General features: G+C 32.4%; 1 protein-coding gene across 1 annotated transcript; it reads right to left on the reverse strand.

Moving 5' to 3' along the window:
- Nucleotides 1-5,700: 5,700 nt before the first annotated feature.
- On the reverse strand, nucleotides 5,701-10,744 carry LOC141684231 (uncharacterized). The gene is made up of 4 exons (XM_074489102.1): nucleotides 10,590-10,744; nucleotides 10,165-10,341; nucleotides 7,685-8,961; nucleotides 5,701-6,061 (listed from the first exon to the last, which is right to left on the reverse strand). The coding sequence occupies exons 1-3, from the start codon at nucleotides 10,602-10,604 to the stop codon at nucleotides 7,702-7,704; spliced, it is 1,452 nt and encodes a 483-aa protein (XP_074345203.1). The 5' UTR covers nucleotides 10,605-10,744; the 3' UTR covers nucleotides 5,701-6,061; nucleotides 7,685-7,701.
- Between the last annotated feature and the right edge of the window lie 13,747 nt (nucleotides 10,745-24,491).

Consider the following 24,491-nt stretch of genomic DNA (forward strand, 5'->3'; position numbering starts at 1 on the left):
TATTGATTTGTGTTTAATGCTTCTCAAAGGTTGATCACCCTTGAGATTAATTTCGTAATTTAGGTGCACTTGGAAAAGAAAACATAAGTTAAGACCCAATCAATATATCTTAGTATTGATATTATATTAATTTGTGATTAGGATAGGAATATAACTAAACGCCCTAAGAAGTAAACTTAATGTTGTTTATACTTTTAGATCTTAAATAGAAATATAGGGTTATTGCATAAATTAGATTTACTTAAGATTCGGAAGTTCTTTATGAATACATGATTGTCTTAGACTAGCAATTAGACCACGAGAATAGATGTTAAAGAAGAAGTTTGTTGAAGAACATAAGATGAAGTTAAAGGCCTAGTGTTCATTCTCTTGAAATTTATTATTCGCTTTTGTGTTAGTTTAATTATTTAGTGATAATTTAATAATAACTTCACTTAATTTCTATTTGACTTGAATTGAAAGAAAAATAGTAATTGATATTTAACAACTTATTAATAGTCTTCGTGGAAACGAATTTATACGCTATTTGTTGTGATACATACTCTTGCATTAAGATTTTAAAACCGACAACAAATTGAATTAGACAAAACAGGAAGAGCTTTTAAAATTATCATGTTAGTCAAAGTTGAACAATGATTTTTTTACAAGAAAAGTATCTTGCTATTTACAGTAGCATAAAAAACAAAATAAAAGGATCCAAGATTAAAATGATCAAAGTTTGTAAAAATGAAATAAAATATATTATGATCTCGTTACGAGATAATCATAACAAACACATGTTAACTCATGACTCAAAAATTATTTTACTCGTATTTTTACTAGTAAAATCTTTAATCAAGCATTTAAAACAAAAATTTGTCAGCATTTTATTATCAATAAATCACATAATCAACTTATTCAAACATTCTTATTATATTTTAGAACAGAGATGCTACTTAATCAACTTCAAATTAAAAAAAACTCCATCTCTAATCGAAGTATATGTGGTGTGAGACTGAGACCCATCGTTGAAAAAATATTTTCATGATACGTAAAAACGGCTTGGTTTGCCAGAAATTGATCTATAATTTCAAATATGTAACGATTTGCACAGGCCAGCCTGATGGATAATATTGAATTATACTGGCATCAATTTTATGATTCTACTGATCTCATTATACCATTGGTAATTTCTTGAATCTAGTTCAAACAACCTGCCACAAGAGTCATCACGCCATGTAAACTCCATCTCTGTACCAGTGTAAAAGGAAACAATTTGAGAATAAATGGAAGCAAATCTAGTAAAATATATATTCCTCTCTGCCTAGCGATAGAAACCCAAAAAGAAAGAAAACCACGTGACATCATTCAGATTTCAAATGACATCATTCAGATTACATATTTCACCAAAAATTATTGGGGAGTGGAGGTTATGAAGGAATATCAGTCAGATTGTTAATTCAAACAACTGCCTAGAAGTTTACATGTATATCAAGTAAATGGAAATACAGAGATTTTAAAACGAAAGCAGCATTCATTGGGCACCTTGATCACTCGTACCGTCCTCCTCAATTTTCTGCAGATATTGTTAAGTAAATAACAATTAGTAATCTTCCACAAATAAAAAAACACATGGTATAACTAAGAAAACAAAAACATCTGGAAGTTATGCATCTAGTCATTAGCAATGAAAGATTAAGTAGTCACCGTTACGGCACTATAAAAAGTAATCTCTCAACCCAGAAATATATATAACAAATGCGCAGATTACTGAAAAAATTGCAAAGGACTTAAAAACAGATTTCTACCCTCCACAATTGTTGTTTAAGAGTTGGAACAAAGAGTTGCAAAATTATAATGTTCGAACAGATTAAAGTAAAGAAGAGAAAAGGCTACTACAACAGATATGAAAACATTTACCATTGATATATAATATATTATATACGGTATGAGAAACCAGGACCATGAATGTCAAATGTATCTGCCTTCCACAGTTCCACTTCAAAGTTAGAGGGTAAAGTGTGGATCCTTAAAGGCCTTGAGGCGCTTAGGCATGTTGTAGAAACGTTTGCATACAGGTAGATATTTTAGTTCAAAAATGTTATTATCCTTCCTAGTTAATTAGTTTCGTTGCTATTTATGTGCCCAATATGGACTATCAGACAGTAGCAGATCTAGAACGGTTGTCAGTAGGGGCAGATTGCCAGTTTAATGGGAAAAAAATATTATAAATACACACATAATCACGATCTGTATATACACATCATTGCACAGTTTAGTTTCCAATTCTTCAATGTATAAATCTCAACTGAGATAAATCAAATTTTATTTTTTAATTCCAACTTAAAAGAAAAATTATCCATGATGCTCAAGCACCTGCAAGAAGGTATTAGGGAGGGAGATGCACGGGATTTTATTGATCAAATATAGAAAAATTCAAAAAATAATTATCACTTATTCAGTAAAAAAAGACAATCAATAACATCACATGTGACCTAGTTCATAAGCTTAAATATCAGTGCCAGACTGCCAGTAAACCCAATACAAGTGCGCTGAAGGATTTAAAGGCATACAGGTACTCTATATCGATACATGTCTAACATGGGCAACAATTCCATTTTCTTAAAATTTGATGCACACATTCGAATGTAAAATCTAATTAACAAGAATACTACAGAGGTGCATTTCAAGACTTGATGAGAAACCTGTGACTAATTTCACAAGGGGTTGACATGTCAACGCGACATCAAATACATTTCACTTAAAAAGAACAACAGCCATCTCCTACTTAAAAAGTTGCATGAGAATCAATACAATTCATCTAACCTAAAATTACATGGTGACTGAAAAGCTGTATTCACAAGATACTTTCACATTTCTTTCAGCAGTAAATTGCAATTGACCCTTTAATTATTTGATACCCTTCATAATTAACTTTGGGAGGATATAGAAATAGTCCTCTGAAAAATTTTATTCTTGCTTATAACACCAAATTTACTCTGGGACACTTGGCTCATAGTACATGCCAGATAACAAAAGGGGCTAATAAGGTTAATACTCAGTACCTACTTGAACAAGTATATTATGAAATTGACTATGAGTTGGCCAGAGTCTAATCACACTCTATATATACCAACTGTGCTTACACGTTTAAGGCTTTTACGATATTCTCTAGGTCATACTTCACTTTCTCTGTACAAATTAGTTGTCCACTTCAACTTTCAATGCAAGTTTATAATTCCAAAATTAACTCTACATCACATATCTCTAATTTATATTTCCAAGATCAACCATATTCCACATATTAGAGTTATTTAATGCAATTAATACAACTTTTTCTTATCAACATCCACTTTTCATAATATGTGTGATTTTTCAAAATTGGACATGTATTCTGAAACGGAGGGAGTACTAGCTAAATGAAGGAGTTGTAATTGAAACAATAATGTCTAGGGAGGTAGCCCTGAAATAACTTTGCACAAAAAACTTCAATATACATAACTCTTCGATAACTCTTAGATAACTCTTACTTGGTAAACATAATCAAGAAATAATGATTTATAATAACAAACATAATAGTAATCTTGATTGAATACCCATATAACTCTTAGATAACTCTTACTTGGTAATAATCTAAATTGAATACCCATACACTTTGAAAATCCAAAAAAAATCCTTAAAACTTTTAACTGAATACACCCCCTCTTATATTATAGTGATCATGTACGTTTTCCTTTTAGTCTTTAGTCCACAATCAACACTCAATCCGCAAAACAAACACTAATTTCTAAGCTGATTATTAACAGTACATCCACAGACAAGTATATAACGTATCCATTCCATTCCTGTCCATCTCAAATTGCCATACATAATACATCTTCATCTGGTCTTTCGAGTATAAATAATCAAATTACACCACAAAAACAAAAGATAAATACCTAGTACACTTTAATAACCAATATCATATCCACATACCACTTAAAAAAGTCGAATAAGAAATGAAATAACCCGAATACACAAATATAGTCAAATTACAATAAAGATCAAATCTTTCAAAGAACGACAATAACCCAACTGTTTATGGAGCTAAGGGCAAGTGAAATTGTGTAAAGATTCAATCTTTTAAACCAAATGAACATGTATATAAAGGAAGAAAAGGAGAAAGGGGGGGGGGGAGCATACAGATTGAGCGTTGTGCCAAGCGAGACCACGGTAGACGTTGAAGGAGAAAGAGGCGGTTAGGTAGATGGTGGCGACGCCTAGCCCCGCCGTGAAAGCCTTGAAAGCCCAATCACCGGCTGTTCTTACTACGCCCATTTTGGATTATATTGATGGATTGATTTTTAACGAAGAGTAAAGGGGGTTTAAAGATTACAGACTTTTTTCTTTTTCAGCTCACCAAATTGATTTTGTATACCAAATGTTTTAGTAGGAATAAAATGGTCACACATATACGTGAACAAAAAAGAAACATGATTTTTTGTTACAAACAAATGTTATGCAAAGGCCCTGTAACAAAATGTTATGTAAAGGTAATTGGGGATTGATACTCTCAACTTTTATTTTTTACATAAAAAATGACATTTTCATATTTGTCAATATTTATGAACTAAGTTATTATTTTTTTAACACATGATTATATTCCCTCAATTTTTTTAGCATACGTTAATCAATGCTTTAATCTTTATTATTTCACTCTGACGCCTAAATTATTCATTTTTTTACATACAAAAATGACTGTTATATAACATAAATATAAATTGACATTTTATTCACGAAATTATTTTTTTTAAGTAATTTAACTAAGTTACTCTGCCCAAATGATTTTGAACTTTTTTATTATTGTAAACCATCATATTTGATTTTTGAGAAATGCTACAATCACAAAATTCGTTCGTGAAATCGTTTCATCAACATATTATTAAATATTTATTCATAAATTAAACGGACTATAAATAGCGTGTTAATATAAATCTTGTGTAATATTGTTCTTAATTTTTAGGCACCTCTGCAAGAAGAAAGAGAAACTAAAAAAATCAATTTTTCGACATACGAAAGATCTGAAGATTCGATATACGAAAGATATGATGAATCATGAATGTGATATAAAGTAAATTCATATTGCTTTTAGCATAAATAAGTAAATTCTTCAATTTTCAGTTCATAACAATGATCAAACACTTAAGTAAAATTATAATTCTTTGTTTAAAAACTAATTTCGATATCTTTATGTTAGGAAATGATTAAAATCAAATTAAATTTCATGTTGTTGACGTGAATATTAGTAAATTTTGAAAGTAATCTAAATTAAAGATGTTAACTACGAGTGACACTAAAGTACGATACTAGGATGAATGCATTGTTATGTTTTCCTAATTTTCAAATAAAAACCACAGAAGAAGCATGCTCTCAGACTCAATCAGACCTGCAGGAGGTCAATAATCCTGGGGAAAAATGGACTGCGAGAGCATCTCATCGGCTTCATGTAGACAATTTTTTTTCTTAATGGTCAACTAAAGATACCAGATACGCACGCGTGCAGGCGCTCAACTTATGCACCCCACACGATGTCTTCCTATACTACAATGTTACAGGATAAACTTCATCCAAACTTTGATCAATACAATTATCAAAGCTTCATACCAATTCCTGGTTCGACACATATGTTTGATAGTTGCTATATTTGCCTATACAGATAGGGAAGATTAAAACCTAAACATGTAATGTTCAATATGTTATCCAACCATTAAAAGTAACTAGAAAGTGTTGATTATACAAAAGAACAGCCCTCCGCAATTTCAAAATACTTCATAAAAATAACATCATGTAGTAAGTCATCATGCGAGAGATACACAGACAGACAGATAGATACGGGGTCACACTCGAGTACAACAAAGGTAAAAACTAAAAGAACGATATGCCTATAAAGTATCAACCTCTGGGATATACACTTCTCTGAAATAACTGTTGCATGTTTAACTGGCTTTCGTTGTTAATCTGCTCTCTCCTCAACTTTAAGAACTCCTGCTTCGTTATCACAAGACACTTCGATCAAGCTTTGCCTGTTCCTTGATTATATAAGCTGCAAAAATGGGAAAAAGTTCAGTAATACATTACCGTGAGAGGAGACCAAAGAAAGAAGGATAGTGTACTGCCAAGACTTTCTCAAACAATATGATGATATGATCAGTGACGGAAATTTTTCCTTATTCAAATCATAAATTTAATAATATATAAAAGTTGAACAGTTGATTTTTGGTTGGTCAAATAACATGTGCTCTATATTAATTAAAATATAATACTGAGTCAAAATGAGTAAACTTTTAAAAATGTACAAAAAGATCTTTCAAACTAATGATAAACTATAAAATCATAAATTCATATATATACAAAAATATGATAAACTTCTAATAATTTGCTCATCGGATACTATTAATAATTAAAAATAAAAATAAGCAAAACAGTTAATAAATTGTAACTCACTCACACACACACACGCACACAATATATATATATAGTATTATATATATAAAGTTTAATGGATATTATGATTCATCGACATACTAACAGAGATAAACAATATTTTTTATGTTTTGAAACTGAGAATGATCAACTGGAGCGAGAGTTTTTGCAATGGATTAAAAATTAGGCGGATCAAATCATATTGATTGATGAATTATGACATCTATCTAGGCGATATATCTCAAAAACTAACATTTTGCCGTTAAAAGTCAATATACATTAACAGTTTTAATAGTAACTGTAAGAGAAGGTCTATAATATGAAACGACTATACTCTAATTCTGGTGCATAAATTGTTGCAAGATCTTACCCGACGAAGTTGAAAAAGTCTATTTAAGTCCTCTTAACTCCTCGATTCCGATGAGGGAACACGCAAAACAACAAGTTCATAAATATCATATAATCATTCATTTTCGATGCCTTTATATTTGTAAGGTGTCTAATAAGACATCGTTGGACTTTCCCGGAAATGAGCTATCTAGCAAAAAACCTACTTTAACAAGAGGGGGGGGGGATGAGCCTAACATAATAGAAAAGAGCACATACCATGAATTGACGAATGGCACATACATGATTTTACCAAAGGACATTAGCAAGGAGTTAGACATACAACCAACACTTTCCTAGCAGAATTATGACTTCACTTTAGTTCAATTATTATATTTATTTCAGTGCTAGCACATAAAGTGAACAAACACATTATCATCCTACAAGAGCATTAATGAAGCAGCAATTAAATGATTTAGACAGAAACCCTATCAATGCATGTTACAATGGAATGTTCACTCTATGAAAATGCGAATAAGTTATAATTATTGATGGAGAAAAGCACGAGAAGTAGGTACTCTGACCATTTAATAAAAAAAAATAGTGAAATTAAAATTTCTCAAATTTCTTCTTAAGGGTGCAAGAGGGACATAGTTGACGTGAGAATCGAGAAAATTTGTCAAAGCTAGATGCATGAAGAGCATATAAAAGATATGAAAACTTAAAAAGAAAATGATGGGAACAACTCGAATCTTGTATAGAATTACAGGTATAGCTACATATCATCTACTTTTGTATCTTAAATAAAATCACAGGATTTTTATCAAGAGGTTCTAATTGCTCGTGCACACACACACATAAAAATACAAATACGAGTACAGATTACTGTTTGTAAAAACATGAGCAAATCACCAACCTGACAAGCAACCCGTGCTAAAGCCTTCTCTCCAAAGATGATCTAGCTTCCAAGCAAGATATACCTGCAGCTGTGGATTCAATCTGCTTTTCCTTCTTTCTTTCTGGAGTTTTGTTCTCATCCGAGACATTTCCATTAGTTCCATTAGAGATGTTTACAGTTCCTCTCTTCCGCTTTCTTTGAAATGTGTATCTGACAACTTTCTTTTCCACAGGCAGTGAAGGACATCCATTTATTGCATCAGTAGTTTTGAGTTCAGAGGGTATAACTGGCTCATTGATTTTCTCAAGGTTTTCTTTAGATACTTGAATGTCTGATTTTTCTGCAGGAATGGCTTCTCGTACAATAGGCACTGATATACCAACTGGAAACTGACCTTTATTATAGTCTGCATTCATATCATCAGTTTCCGCACATTCCGGCTGAGTCTCCATGCCTTTATCTGAAGATATCTTTAGAGCTGTGAGACTAGGATTTTGATCAGGCTGGGCACTGTTCTTAACTGATATGGGATTAGGGTTACCATAAGTTCCATATACATTCATGAACAACTTATCAGGATTCTTCACGCGCAAGGTGCTTTTATTTTGTCGATACTCGGGAGTTGTATTGATTTTTTCAGGAATCCGTTCCATAGCCTGAACTTCATGCCCGCATCTCATTTTGATATCCTTATGCATTGCTTCTTTGCTCCCAGTGTTGATCATCTTGTCCGCCCCGACATTGGTGGTTTTGCATGTACTTTTATCTGTTTTCTCTTCTTCCTTCCCTTCGCTACATATACCACTTGGCTGTCTTAAAAGGGGCAACTCACCATCCATGACGTTCCTTTCACATGCTTGGATTCTCTGGGTGAATCCATTTCTGTAAATGTTGTGCTTCTTGCTTCTCAGTATTATTGAAGGTAATTCAGGCTTGGTGCCGTATAAATTCCTAATATGAATAAGTTGACTAGGGCACTTAGGATACTCGGTTCTCTGATTCAGATCTGATTTCTCCTTCTCAGAAGCTACAACAGGATTTTTCTGTGATTGTAGAGGACTCGAAATAGACTGAGATATGTACTGTCTATTCACCTCAAATGCTACTACCGAAGTAGCAGTCTCATGTTTGTCTAGGTGCTGTCCATCATTTCTAGTCACCTTCTCAATTTTAGCTTGAACATCTCTTAGCTCTTGTCTGAGCTCGTTTACTATATCCTCCGCTTCCTGAAGCTGTGCTTCAAGTACATCAATCTTTTCCTGTTGATTCTGGAATGTCTTCTTTGCTTCACTAATCTGCAAATAAACTTCCGCATGTTTTAATTGCAGTCAATAAGCTTCAGTTTGTTTTAATTGCAGTTGATTGATATTAATTTAACCAATGAAACGAACTTTAGTAGGTACATACATGAAAAGCAGATATTCTTCCTACAGAGAACATATGTTATAAACGACAATAAACATGTTAGATGTATATTAGAGCCTTCAGTACACGTATGCGTCTGCTTCAAAAGAGTAGGGTTCTCGATAAACAAAAGTTAGTGCTTCAGTTTCACAATACACACCATCATGATTCCAAGAACATTCCAACTATTTCTCGATACTGAAGTTCACTAAAACACAGTATCTGCTAACAATGACATGTGAATATATCCTCTTTCTCTTTTTCAAGAAATTTAAACTGACAGGTGAAATTGCAATGGCTCAAAATACCAACAAAAGAAATTCATTTCTAATTTATTCTGGACTCTGATCCCATAACAGATCATGTTACATATTATTTTTTGAAAAAATCTAAAAATTCCCATGGAGTTGAGCTAATGCAATGAGATCAGCAAAGTTTTTTATTAATACCAACTGAATAACTGATAATTGCAGAGCTTAAAATATTTATACCGCTTTAAGATCTACCACTTCTGGCCCTGATAATATGATATCCAGGTATCCAAAGAAAGTGCATAACTTACACGAGCTGATGCCATAACATAGTTTGAACTTTAAACACTGCCTTAAAATAATACGAGGGGCGCAAAACTCACTACAATCAGTGCCATCTCATCGAACACCTGGTTTATAAATCACAAGAACAAGAAAAAATGCACAAATACTGTATTGTTGTTCTTAAAAATAGTGATTTTGATTTAGCAAAAAAAAATAGTGATTTTGAATAGCAAAAAAAAACTTCATAGGATCAGGAGTGGCCAAATTATAGAAGCTCTCTAGAGTTCAATTTTCACCGTAAAATCACAAAAACAACAAAAATTGTGCAAATAATGTATCTGTGCGCTTAAAAGAATGACTTTGAATGTATACCAGCATGTATCACTCTATAGCCCTCTTCAATTATTTAAACAAACTTACTTTTCTGATATAATTACATACACAATCCACATAACAATAACATCCAATCTATCCACAAAAACAACTTCAAATAACACATATACATTCAAAAAAAAGTTACAACAAAGATCAATAAAGAAAACCAAAATGCGAGTAAACCTTATCATCCATCATCTTCTTGAGTCTCAGCATCATCTGAATTGCCTCCTCCTTGGTCACGCGAAGCTCGTGCTCTAATAGCTGAGATTTCCTCTCCGACGCCATTACTCTAGCTGCTGCTTCTTTAGAAGTATTCAAGATTATATCTGCATAAGCCCTTTTCAAGGCCACTAATCTCTGCAAAACAAAAATTAAAAATCAAACCCACCGAAGATCAAATCAATAACACACATAAACATTCTCACAAACACAAACAGAACACTTACCCATGAAATAAAAAATAAACCAATTAAGAACAAGAATTCTCAATTTATTTTATAAAAAAACGGTTTAAAAAAGCGAGGTGGGTCCTGTGATTGTGGGCCCGGAAGCTACGTAGGAGTGAATTAAGGTTAAATTCCGGTAAAGGGTCGGAGAAAACATACCTGGTCGGATTCCATCAGGGCTGAAGACTCTCGCTTGCTAACACAGTTGTTGTCGTACGATGTTTTTTTAGTTTAGGGGAACTATGAGAAGTGGGCTGGCTGTCTGTTGTGATCTGAAACATATTAGGTTGTCCTTATTACGTAAACGCCCTCGGATCACGCTTTATTTACGATTTTATGTTACATTTTCATTTCGTTGTTTTTTGGGGGAGTCTTTTGGATTTCGGAGCGCGCCATGGGAAGTGGGCCCACTTAACTGGGCTAATAACTAACGTGGCTCGATGCATGTAGAGGGAGTGGCTACTGCCTACTGATGGGCGATGGCAGGATACTACAGTAATGCAGCGAAAATCAAAAATCGATTTTTATAAATTTGGTTAATAATCAGAAATATACGGTAGTGATGGGCGATGGCAGGATACTACAGTAATGCAGCGAAAATCAAAAATCGATTTTTATAAAATTTGTTAATAATCAGAAATATCCGAGTACTCGGCCAAATTTCCCGTGTTAAGCCTTCAAAAATCGGACTTGTTATACCGTAAATCGTCATGGATATTTTATCGGGTCATCGAGAAAATGGGTTGAATCATCGTTAGAAAAGAGGAAGAACGAGATCTAAAGAACGCATCTCCGGAGCCTAGAGCTCGCCATGTACGGGGCTACCCCTGTATGTCGGCCATTTGCGACAATTATTAATGATGAGAGATTACGACGGCGATTGATGAAATTCTACACGAAGGTTTACGACAGTCATTTCAACGGAAGCTTGCAACAATCATAGTAAAGGAGTCGTGTGACGGTTGCCACGACGACGATGTTACGATGGCCCCTACGATAGTGATGTTACAACAGCCGATACGACGAGGATGCTACGATGACCATTATAGTTGAAAATGACGATAAAGAACAAATATTGATGGAGTCCACAAAAGGTGTTTTGAAGCTAATGGAGAAAGAATAAAGCTATCAAGAAGCAAGGAATGAAATTAAGGGAGAATCCTTTTCAGGGAGCGCCCTGAGTAGGAAAAAGGGTCTACGGGAGCCCGTCATCCTGGAAAACATATTGAAAGTCATTTTGTAGTCTTGTGGATTGTCCCCGCATGGGAATGATCGTTAACTTTCGTGCGTGCTTTGTGAGCCCTGTCTTTGCATTTGACGGATGTCCTCATCGGGAGACTTTGGGGTTATCTCGCACTTTCACTTTGCACTTATACGTTTGGGATCACTTGTCATGTAGTCTGGTGGGTTATCTTCATCGGGGGGGGCAATGATGCGTTTGAGCATTTGCGGTATATCATGGTTATACTTGCGGTTATGATCGACAAAGATAGCGGTAACAGATTGGACATCCACCGGCCGAGGAGTTTCCTTATCCGTGAAATTCTGAAGTTGTAATCGTGCCTTGGGCCTTTGTGACTAGGCCACATCTTTGTATTCTTTTTCAAATTTATACTTATATATATATATATATGTAACAGCCCGCACTTCCGGACTATTAAATCTAAACCAACACTAATACAAAATACAATTTACTAATAAAAAATTTATTACAAAGGTGTCTATTACAAAAATGCAGCTAATGAAAGCGGTACAAAAGTTAATATACTTCAATTCTAAGTCCTCGAACTCCAATGCTATCCAACTCGAATCTTAGACTGAACCTGAACCTGAAATATTAAAAGGGATGAGTTACAAAACTCAGTAAGTACAAATTGGTTAACTCTTTAACGGAAAAACAATGGGGTTTTAATAAAACATTTTTTTTCTCAAAACAATAATGATTTTGTAAAACAATTTCTAAAAATAGATCCAACCCAAAGTTTTATATTTTAAAATTCTGAATTTAAAACAGAATAGAGAAGATTTTATAACATATCAGAACAGAATAAAAGCAAAACGAAACGATAATTCTTATAAATACCACAGTCTTGATCTATGGCCACACTTTGCCAGTAGCCGGCATCTTATTCTTATTCTTATTCTTATATACAACACTTTGCCAGTGGTCGGCATCTAAAGTACAATAATTACGCTCCCTTAATAGGTATCTAAAGTTGCACACTCGTGCGCCTACTAAGGGTATCTAAGGCTAGTTCCGGAACTATAACGTAAATTACGAAAGGGTTCGAAAACGTAGAGGCTGGGTTTTAAAAGATTCTCATATCTTATTCCTTATAGATTTCGCAACAAAATTCTTATATCTTATACGAAATTCGAAAATCAGAGTATCAAAACTTTTCCAAAAATAAAAGTAAGTCAAAAAGTACTTACCTTAATGTCTGACCATATCTGAATATAGTCTTTTTAACCCTCTAAATGATGTTTTCTTGAAAAACACGAAACATAAAAGTTGAAAAGAACGAAAATAGGTTTCCAAAAAGTCCAGAATCAACAAATTCCGACTTACGATGAATTTTTTACGAATTTTATAAGATTACTAATTTTGGTGAATAATAGACCTACGATTTTTATGAATAAAAATGAGAAAGACGAATATGATGTATTTATAACGATACAAAACCCCATTGCTTAACCTATAAGTTATCCATATTAGAATCTGATCTAAAGTTTAGGCTCATTAGTCTAATTCAAATTTTAAATCTTAATCCTTATACAATTTTAATACTTTTTTTCAATATCCTATTATTATTATTATTCTAAAATTCTGGGATATTACATACTACCCTCCTTATAAAGAATTTGGTCACCAAATTCACAACAATCTTAAAGTTCGTGACACATCTACCCCATCTACCCGTGATCTACCAAAGGTCAAATTATGGTCTACAGGAACGCATCCTAGAGAATGTACGACTCCCATACCTAATACACTCCGAAAGAAAGCCTGCTCTGATACCAACTGTAACAGCCCGCACTTCTGGACTATTACATCTAAACCAAAACTAATACAAAATACAATTTACTAATAAAAAATATTTTACAAAGGTGTCTATTACAAAAATGCAGCTAACGAAAGCGGTCCAAAGGTTAATATATTTCAATTCTAAGTCCTCAAACTCCAATGCTATCCAACTCGAATCTTAGACTGAAATTGAACCTGAAATATTAAAAGGGATGAGCTACAAAGCTCAGCAAGTATAAATTGACTAACTCTTTAACGAAAAAATAATGGGGTTTTAATAAAACATTTTTTTCTCAAAATAATAATGATTTTGTAAAATAATTTCTAAAAATAGATCCAACCCAAAGTTTTATATTTTAAAATTCAGAATTTAAAACAGAACAGATAAGATATTATAACAGATCAGAACAGAATAAAACATAACGAAACAATAATTCTTATAAATACCACAGTCTTGATCTACAGACACACTTTACCAGTAGCCGGCATCTTATTCTTATTCTTATTCTTATTCTCATATACCACACTTTGCCAGTGGTCGGCATCTAGAGTACAATAATTATGCGCCCTTAATAGGTATCTAAAGTTGCACACTCGTGCGCCTACTAAGGGTATCTAAGGCTAGTTCCGGAACTATAGCGTAAATTACGAACGGGGTCGAAAACGTAGAGACTGGATTTCAAAAGATTCTCATATCTTATTTCTTATACAGTTCGAAACATAATTCTTATATATTATACGAAATTCGAAAATCAGAGTATCAAAATTTTTCCGAAAATAAAAGTAAGTCAAAAAACACTTACCTTAAAGCCTGACCAGATCTGAATATAGCCTTTTTGACCCTCTAAACGATGTTTTCTTAAAAAAACACGAAACATAAAAGTTGAAGAGAACAAAAATAGCTTTCCAAAAAGTCTAGAACCAACGAATTCCGACTTACAATGATTTTTCTACAAATTTTATAAGATTACTAATTTTGGTGAATAATAGACCTACAAATTTTATGAATAAAAATGAGAAAGACGAATATGATGTATTTATAATGATACAAAACCCTATTTATTAACCTATAAGTTATTCATATTAGAATCTGATCCAAATTTTAGGCCCATTAGTCTAATTCAAATTTCAAATCCTAATCCTTATGCAATTTTAATACTTTTTTTCAATATCCTATTATTATTATTCCAAAATTACGAGATATTACATACTACCCTCCTTATAAAGAATTTGGTCCCCAAATTCACAACAATCCTAAAATTCGTGATACATCTACCTCATCTACCCGTGATCTATCAAAGGTCAAATTATGGTCCGCAGGAACGCATCCTAGAGAATGTACTAGTCTCATACCTAATACACTCTGAAAGAGAGCCTACTCTGATACCAACTGTAACAACCTGCACTTCTGGACTATTAAATCTAAACCAAAACTAATACAAAATATAATTTACTAATAAAGAAATCTATTACAAAGGTGTCTATTACAAAATGCAGCTAACGAAAGCGGTCCAAAAGTTAATATACTTCAATTCTAAGTCCTCGAACTCCAATGCTATACAACTCGAATATTAGACTGAACCTGAACCTGAAATATTAAAAGGGATAAGCTACAAAGCTCAGCAAGTAAAATTGACTAACTCTTTAACGTAAAAACAATAGGGTTTTAATAAAACGTTTTTTTTCTCAAAACAATAATGATTTTGTAAAATAGTTTCTAAAAATAGATCCAACCAAAGTTTTATATTTTAAAATTCAGAACCTAAAACAGAACAGAGCAGATTTTATAACAGATCAGAACAGAATAAAACAGAACGATACGATAATTCTTATAAATATCACAGTCTTGATCTACGACCACACTTTTTCAGTAGCCGGCATCTTATTCTTATTCTCATATATCATACTTTGCCAGTGGTCGACATCTAAAATATAATAATTACGCAACCTTAATAGGTATCTAAAGTTGCACACTCGTGCGCCTACTAAAGGTATCTAAGGCTAGTTCCGGAACTATAGCGTAAATTACGAACGGGTTCGAAAATGTAGAGACTGAGTTTCAAAAGATTCTTGTATCTTATTTCTTATACAGTTTGAAACAAAATTCTTATATCTTATACAGAATTCGAAAATCAGAGTATCAAAACTTTTCCGAAAATAAAAGAAAGTCAAAAAGTACTTACCTCAAAGCCTGACAGGTCTGAATATAGTCTTGTTGACCCTCTAAACGATGTTTTCTTGAAAAATACAAAACACAAAAGTTGAAGAGAACGAAAATAGGTTTCCAAAAAGTCAAAAATCAACGAATTCCGACTTACGATGAATTTTCTATGAATTTTATAAGATTTCTAATTTTGGTGTATAATAGACCTACGAATTTTATGAATAAAAGCGAGAAAGACGAATATGATGTATTTATAACGATACAAAACCCTATTTCTTAACCTATAAGATATCCATATTAGAATCTGATCCAAATTTTAGGCCCATTAGTCTAATTCAAATTTTAAATCCTAATCCTTATGCAATTTTAATACTTTTTTTCAATATCCTATTGTGACAACTCGGGTCATATCCCGAGCCTTTTTCAAAAACCGGGTCAAGTCCCGATTACAAGTCCGAAATAAGCTGAAGCATACTGTCCCGAGTGCATCCAACTTGGGTTACGACAAATTCACCACAGCCCCCAAAAGATCATGATTTGTTGGTGCACATAGTGGTAGTACTTTGCCTTATAAACTGAACAGAAGTCTCAAATCTTCTCGATGTGAGACTGGGGTGTAACGAACTCCCCCACTTAAACTCCTGACGTCCTCGTCAGGCCCAAACAGACAACCCATAGGACCAAGAACGTACATCTCTAGTCATTGTGGGATAATACCGGCTGGCTTCCTGTCCCCACCTCCGGACCTCTTGCCATTGTGGGATAATACCACCAGCCTTCGTGTCCCCACCTCCGGAAACTTGATGCATCAAGCTTTCGAGAGTCGGCTCTGATACCATATGTGACAACTCTGGTCATATCCCGAACCTTTTTCGTAAACCGGGTCAAGTCCCGATTACGAGTCCGAAATAAGCTGAAGCATACTGTCCCAAGTGTAGCCAACTTAGGTTACGACAAGCCCACCACATGCCCTCAAAAGATCATGATTTGTTGGTGCACATAGTGGTAGTACTTTGCCTTATAAATTGAACAGAAGTCCCAAATCTCTTCGATGTGGGACTGGGGTGTTATAATATATATATATATATATATATGTATAAATTTGAAAAAAGAATACAAAGATGTTATTCACATATTCAAAGTTACTATTTTAAATGGTTAAATAATTAATTTTCGTTATTTTTCATCTCAAATTGATGTCGATTAATAATTCAAATCTTAAAAATTATATTTACTTTAATAATGTTATATATTTTAAAATTATTTGTATAAATTTATGTAATAATTGTATATATAATCAAAATAATAAAATAATTATGTATATTAATTATATTTTATAATATTAATAAATTAGTTTTGATTAGTTCTTATATGGTATCTATCAATTAAGGGCGTGTTTGGCCGACAGCTTCTACGCTGCTTATTGACTTATAAGTCGGTAAGTAATTATCAATGAATGTTTATCCTCCCAACTTATAAGTCAAATAAATAACTTATAAGTTGATAAATTGAATGTTAGTAACGACGTACTCCCCCCCTACTTATTTATATTTGTTCATTTTTTTATTAACTTTTTTTTAAAATATATGTTTGTAAATATTTTTCTAATTTAAAACACACGAATGAAGATAATTATATTTAAAAATTATTTATTTTGATTCATTTAAGTAATAAAATTTCTAACTTGTAAGTAAAATTATTCAAACACTGATATAACTTATAAGTATTTATTTACTTATCACTAATAAGTCAATTATTCATTCTAAGTGATAAGTTACTTATTTTAAGATTTCCCAAACGGGCACTAAGTCCAATTCCCGCTTTTTACCACACTGTTTGAGTTTTAAACATAAATTTTCAAATATCAATCATTAACATCTTCGATTTTATTAATTAGTTATCGCTTAATTTTCTGAAATGTACGTGTATGATTTAATTTTTTAAATTGGATCAATTTTTTTTGATAAATTAGAATATATTAATAATAAAGCAGATCGGAGCTACACCACTTCAACGACAATATATCCCAAGAAACGTGGATACTTCCTCAAAACTGATTAAGAAATATAATGCATTCTCCCATTCAAAACCATAATGGAGTATTAGAAGTTGCAGACCATTTGCCTCTTTATGATCCAACTCAGCTAGATTTCCCTCCACTTATATCTCCATTTCTAAGAAAATCACAACTTCTATACTCCTGCAACATTCGGAAACACTCCTGCTATATCCACCACCATCGCGTACTCACCATCATATTCGATTAAAAGACCGAAATAAATGATCAGCTTTGAAATTAATTATTTGCCCACACTTTAAAAAAAATCAAGCCTATTTGCCCCGTTCTCGCCAATAAATCCGCTTCAAAATTTAAATCACTTTAAATATATGAGCAGTCCACCAAGCAATGGCCCAATAGAGGAAGAAAAACATTGTGAAAACTGTTGTGCAAGATATGCCTATACAATAACAAGACTAAATCGCATTGACAACCCTAAGATTAAGTTGTATGATAATCTAAATATGTATTTTGTATTGTATTTCTAGAGTTTGTAAAAATGGTTAAAAGATTATATTGGGGGATTTTTCTGTGAACAGATTCAAGCTAAGGAATAAACTCTGGAAGAAGATCAAGCCATGATCATGCCTCAGAGAAAAGATGTAGAAGCTTAGAGTTAAATAAAGTTGTTCTATGAAAAATGTTTTATGTCAAGATATCGACAAGTCACAGATCAAGTTATATCGAGAAGTCATTCGAGAAGTCCAGAATGACTTGTAGAGAAGTCCAAAATGGCTTATAGAGAAGTCTCAGAGATATCGACAAGTTAAATGAAGATGTAGAGAACTAGAGATATTGACAAATCATTTCTGCATATAGAGAACTCAGAGATATCGACAAGTCAAATGAAGATGTGAAAATTGGAGATATCGACAAGTCAATTTCTCATATAAAGATCTCAGAGATATCAATAAGTCAAATTTTGAATATAGAGATCTCAGAGATATCGACAAGTCATTTTTACATGTAGAGATCTCAGGCATATCGATAAGTCATTTCACATGTAAGGATTTAGAGATATAGACAAGTCAAGTATACCTATAGAGTACTCAGAGTCTCGATAAGTCAGTATACTTATCGAGATGTCACTTCTCTATTAAACAAACCGGAGATCTCGACATACTTCTCAAATTCAGAATGCAGACAAGTTCAAGATTCAAGATTATTGGTCAATAAATGATCTATTCGCTAGATTAAAAGGTCTACAAAGTAGTTGGAATAATACAAGATTAAGGGCCAAGATTAACTGGACAAAGGATGGTCACAGACCTGCAAAATTCTGCACAGATTTGCTAAGCTAGAAATGGAAATAGAAAAAGGTTTCTTTAGAATGTAGTTTTATACATTTTAGTGCAAGTCTTGTAAACCTGTGCTGCTAGTCTATAAAGCATGCACGGGTCCTTAGTTCACAAGTAAGAAACAAATCTGAAAAATATTGTATTCTCTCAAGATAAAAGTTGAGTTCTTATTTTCTTAAGAACACAGATTTGTAGCAAGATAATATTAATTAATACAAATTAAGTGAGTTTTGAAAATATTTTGTTTGTTGATTAATTTTGTAAACATAATATCTCTACAATATCTTAACTACTTTGTTCACCTACAATCCAAATAATTTTAAAAAAGCTAAAAATCCAAGAAACACATTCACCCATGTGTTGCATTCAATATCTAAAAAGTGGTATCAGAGCAAAATCTGAAAGTAAACAAATAAATATCTTGGAAGAATAAGTGACAAAAGATAAGCAGTATCAAGATACCAGCCTTGATAAAAACAACTATACAATATAGAAGAAAAATATGATGTTGTTCATAAGGATGGCCAACCCTATGTACATTCAGATTCTCAAAAATGGAATTTTATTCCCGTGGAAAGGGTTAATGAGTCTACTGATGAAGATATGGTCATACCAGCTCATTTTGCCCTTAAGGACCCCTCAAAATATACATAGCCTGAAAAAGAAAAGGTTTCTATGCAAGTGGCCTGCAACTAATAATGATAGTCACTTTACAATGTTATGTACAATAATATTTTTAACTGTGACATATCCAAACAGATTTGGGAGAAAATTGAAATTCTGTGTGAGGGTACAGAGGAAGTAAGATCTAACCAAAGGAGAATACTAGTGTCTCAGTACGACGGTTTCATGACTAGACCTAAGGAAGGGATTACTGAAGTTTTTGAGAGATTTAATAAGTTGATAAATGACTTGTAACTTCATAATAAGTATTATGAAGCTGGGGAGGTAAACCTGAAGTTTTTTCTCACACTTTCTGACCACCTTGAACAGAAAATATCAGCTATTAGAGAAGGAAGAGACTTGAGCAGAATGACACTGGAAGTCTTGTATGGGATTTTGAAAACATATGAGCTTGAGATGTTACAAAGGAATTCATTCAAGGCAAACCAAGGACATGTAGTTGATAGATTTAGTGCCTTAATGGTCAATGACAGTGCAACAAGTGAAGATGAACAAGATGCTCAAATTCCAGTCATTCATGCTGCTGAGAAAAAGAACAAGGAACCTCAAAAACAAGTTATTTTGGAGCTAGATGAAGATGAGTAATACACCCTTGATGAGCTAGATGAGATGTATCAATCAATGGCTTACGTGGCTAGAAAATTTTCTAACATCAGGGTGAAAAAGCCAAGATTTTTTAAGAACAGGGGATAGTCCTCAAACAGCAACAACTAAAAATAAAAAACTCAGTTCAACTCTGCTAGCAAAGGTAGCTACAAAACTGAATCTATTGACAGATCAAAAATAAGGTGTTTTAAATGTGATGAGTTGGGCCACTTTGCAACTGAGTGCAGGAAGCCAATGAAAGTGAAGAAGGATAAAGCCTATCGGGAATTAGAAGCAAAGTATGAAGCTCTCTTAAAGAAACAACAGGGAAAGGCTTACATAGTTGAAGGAAAGAGTTGGGATGACACTAATGAAGACGATGATAATGAGAAATTTGGAAATTATGCTTTCATGGCTTTAGAGCAAGAAGAATCATCCTCATCAAAATCAGAGGTACTAACTCTCACTACCAATGATTGAAATACAAGCCAATATAAAGAAACTGTTGAAAAGATGAGTGTAAAAATATTTCACATCCACACAAGTATGGGGACATCTACTGAGGAAGTCAGTAGACTGTAAAAGATAAATGAGAAGTTTGAGATTGAAAAATAAGAATTGGAGATGCAGCTTGTTGAGCTTGAAACAGTCATAAATATCTGAAAAATAAGCTCAAGTGTGCAAGTGAAGTTAAAACTGTGTTAAGGGAAAAATTGAAAAAGAATGAGGTAAAATTGAAGTCTTTCAGAAATACATCTCAGTTGGTTGGACAATACCATGAGAAAAACAAGAAAAATGAAGGTGACAAATGTAAGGCAATTCCAGGTCAAGATGTTTCAGTTATGCTGAAAAAAGTAGATGCACCTTTGTTCAATGCATGTGAAGTTAATTTTAGTGAGGTTGAATTGGTCATCAAGCAAGAACTTGCAGATGAAGACAGTGCAAAGAAGGATGCAGAATCCCAAATGAATCTGAAAAGAAGCCAATAGTCAGTCAAGTTATCAAGACACCAATCAAGGAGGTTAAAACTGAGAATGCTGGGAAAAAGAAAAAGAACATGAATGGGAAAATATGTGTGAACAAGAGCAATAACTATGTTTTTGTTGCAGATGCTCCTAGGAAGAAGTATAAAAAATGTGGCTCAACAAATCACCTAACTCACCTTTATAAAAAGGCTGTTAGTGAGCCAAAGTTGGGAGCCTGCAAATACAATGAGGCTTTGGCTGAAGACCCCTATTCATTATGTGACAAATTTGTTGCATTCCTTGCAATATGAAAGTAATAACAAGCTGTCATAAATTGAGAGTAGATCTAAAAAAAGTTAATCTTGGATCTACAGCTAAAAAGGAAAATGCAAATTAATGAATGAACATTATTCTATTTGAATCATCAAATTTTACTTTTGCTACTTCGGTGAAAAAGAAGAATGTACCCAACACTGCTTGGGTAGCTAAACACACCTATCCTCATTATGTGCATGGTAAAATAAAGAGAATCATATGAATCATTAATAGTTGGTGCTCCAGATATATGACAAGTGATAAGGCCCTGCTATCACAATTTGAGGAGATGGCTGACCCATTGGTGACTTTTGGAGACATCAGCAAAAGATTCACAATGGGATATGGCAAGCTGGTTTCTGAAAATATTGTCATTGAAGATGTAGCACTGGTAGCTGGTCTTGAGGTGAATCTCCTAAGTGTTAGTCAATTCACAGATAGATGATTCAATGTTTCATTTGACAAAGGAGACTGCTCAATTATCAGTAAAAAGACTAGTGAAGTTACTTTGAAAGGAGCAAGGAAAGGAAGCTTGTTTGTTGCAGATCTATACTCAGCAAATAAGGATGGTATATGTTGCTTCTACACCAAGGCATCCATTGAGCAAAGCAAATTGTGGCACAAGAAACCCTTTCACCTTGATTTCAAGGCGATCAATATATTGGTGAAAAAGGATTTAGTGAGAGATATGCCAACTCTGGAATTTGCTCAAGATGAAGTCTGTGAAGCTTATCAAAAAGGCAAAATGAAAAGGTCCAGTCACAAGAGCAAGACTACAAATTCAATAAGTGCACCATTGCATCTTATTCACATGGATCTGTTTGGACCAGTCAATGTCTTGTCTATTTCAAGGAAAAAATATGCAATGATAATGGTGGATGACTACTCAAGATACACTTGGGTGGAATTTATGTATTCAAAGGATGAAACTCCACACATTATCATTGAACACATCAAGAATATTAAGAAGCAGGCTGAATATCAAAATTGTGTGAAAAAATTGAGGACTGACAATGGCACAAAATTCAGGAATATAATTTTAAATGAATTCTGCAAAGACAAAGGTATTATTCAAGAGTTCTCAGCTACAAGGACACCTCAGCAAAATGGGGTAGTTGAAACTTGAGAGTGCCCAAGTTGGGGGTGCAGACTCTTTACAGATTGCATTTGAGAGAATGCTTGATTTAATAGAGACACCTTGTTGAGAAAATGTAATTTGTGTACTCTAAATTTGAAAAGTGATGCCATTTGTGTAATTCTGTTAGTTGGTGGCTAATGGAGTAAGGGCAAAATTGAAAAAAAATATAAAATGTAACTTGAATACTTGATTGTGTCTAAATCGGTACAATTTGAGTTAAATGATTGAAAAATTCAATTGAAAATTATTTGTATAACATTAACATCTTTTAACTTATCAAAAACAAAACTCGATATATAGAAAATGCATGCAGGCTTAATTAATAATTTTACTGAATAATAACAAAGAATTTTTTATCTAAATAATAAAGTGCTTACAAAAGTTACATATAATACAAATAGGGTAATAGTAACTAATTTAAACTAAATTAAGGTGATTGAAAGTAAAAAATTAATTAATCAATTATACATTCAATAATAAATAGAAAAATGGATAATTACGTAGGAAAGATATTTAACATTTTTCTAAAAAGCAAAAATTGGTATTTTTCAGTAAAGCAGCCTTTCAGCAATTAATCGGATAATCGAAACATTAATCGAATGTGTTTAATAATCGGATATGTTTAATAAAATAAAAATATAATTAATTAACTAAACTAAATATATTAATTTAAGGAAAAAAATGTAGTAATTAATCAATAAAATCGGTAATTTATAGAACAAAGCTATTTAAACTGAAATAAGCTTAAACCTCAAAAAAATAATATGTATATTTTATATTCAAAACCCATAAAGTGCATCACAATTTGATGCACACAACTGCACAACTAACGGCACCTGTGAATTTATTACTCAGGAAAATATCAACTTATTATCCAAATAATATAAAAGTAAGTTTTTAATAATTTTATAGAACAAAAGAATAAATAAATCATATATTTTAATCAAATAATATTTTATTAATTTTGATTATATAATAACTATAATTTTTATTGTTAATCAAAATTTATAAGCATTTTGCCTAATATATAACCGATGCAACTGCACTTTTGATGATTTGCTTCATTATAATTTATGGGAATTTTTTTTTATCAAAGGTGATCATTATTAATGAGAATAACAAGAAAAAGCTAATCAATTTTTGTTAGCTAATTTATTAATTTTGTTAGCGTATGCCGATAGACATACACTTTAAAAATCAGATTTATAAAAAGAGGTTAACATAAACAAACTAATAAGTAATTAACATATACTTCTTCCGTCCCAAAACTTTTAATTTGATGTCAAATTTATTGACTTGCTTTTACCTATCATTGTTTTATAATTTATAAAATTCAAAAAGTACATACATTAAGTAATCTTGCTAATCGATTGCATTTTCATTTATGTTATGTGTATTTTGTCAAATTTTGGTTAATTTGATCATTAAAAATTAAAGAAAACAAAAAATTGGTAAGGAGGTAGCACAAAATTTATGTAAAAGCACTTTTTTGGATTTATTTTACATGGGAACTTATTTTTTACGTACAAGTAACTAGTTCCAAACATTTTAATTAGAAATTTAATTTGTAAATTTTTAACCTTTTAAACAAAAATATTACTCCTTCAATTTTTATTCATTTAAAAAAATTATGGATATACTCAAATTTCTTCATTATACACATAAGTAAACAATTTTGAAAAATAATAAAATATATGCCAAAAATTATATATTAAAATTACACATTAAAATTTCAATTAAGACGAAATAAAGTTGTCTTATAAATTTTAGTTAACTTAATTTTTTATTCTAATCTAATGTAAAAAGATTAACTATACAAAAATTTTAA

This window comes from Apium graveolens, chromosome 9 (genome assembly GCF_009905375.1).
Source record: "Apium graveolens cultivar Ventura chromosome 9, ASM990537v1, whole genome shotgun sequence".
Taxonomy (NCBI): Eukaryota; Viridiplantae; Streptophyta; class Magnoliopsida; order Apiales; family Apiaceae; genus Apium; species Apium graveolens.

Bases quoted from the DNA above. Each gene is read 5' to 3' on its own strand.
- LOC141684231 (XM_074489102.1), bottom strand. The intron at 8,962-10,164 runs GTTTACTCGCAT...GTTTATTTGCAG, and splicing joins AGAAGATGATGGATGATAAG to ATTAGTGAAGCAAAGAAGAC.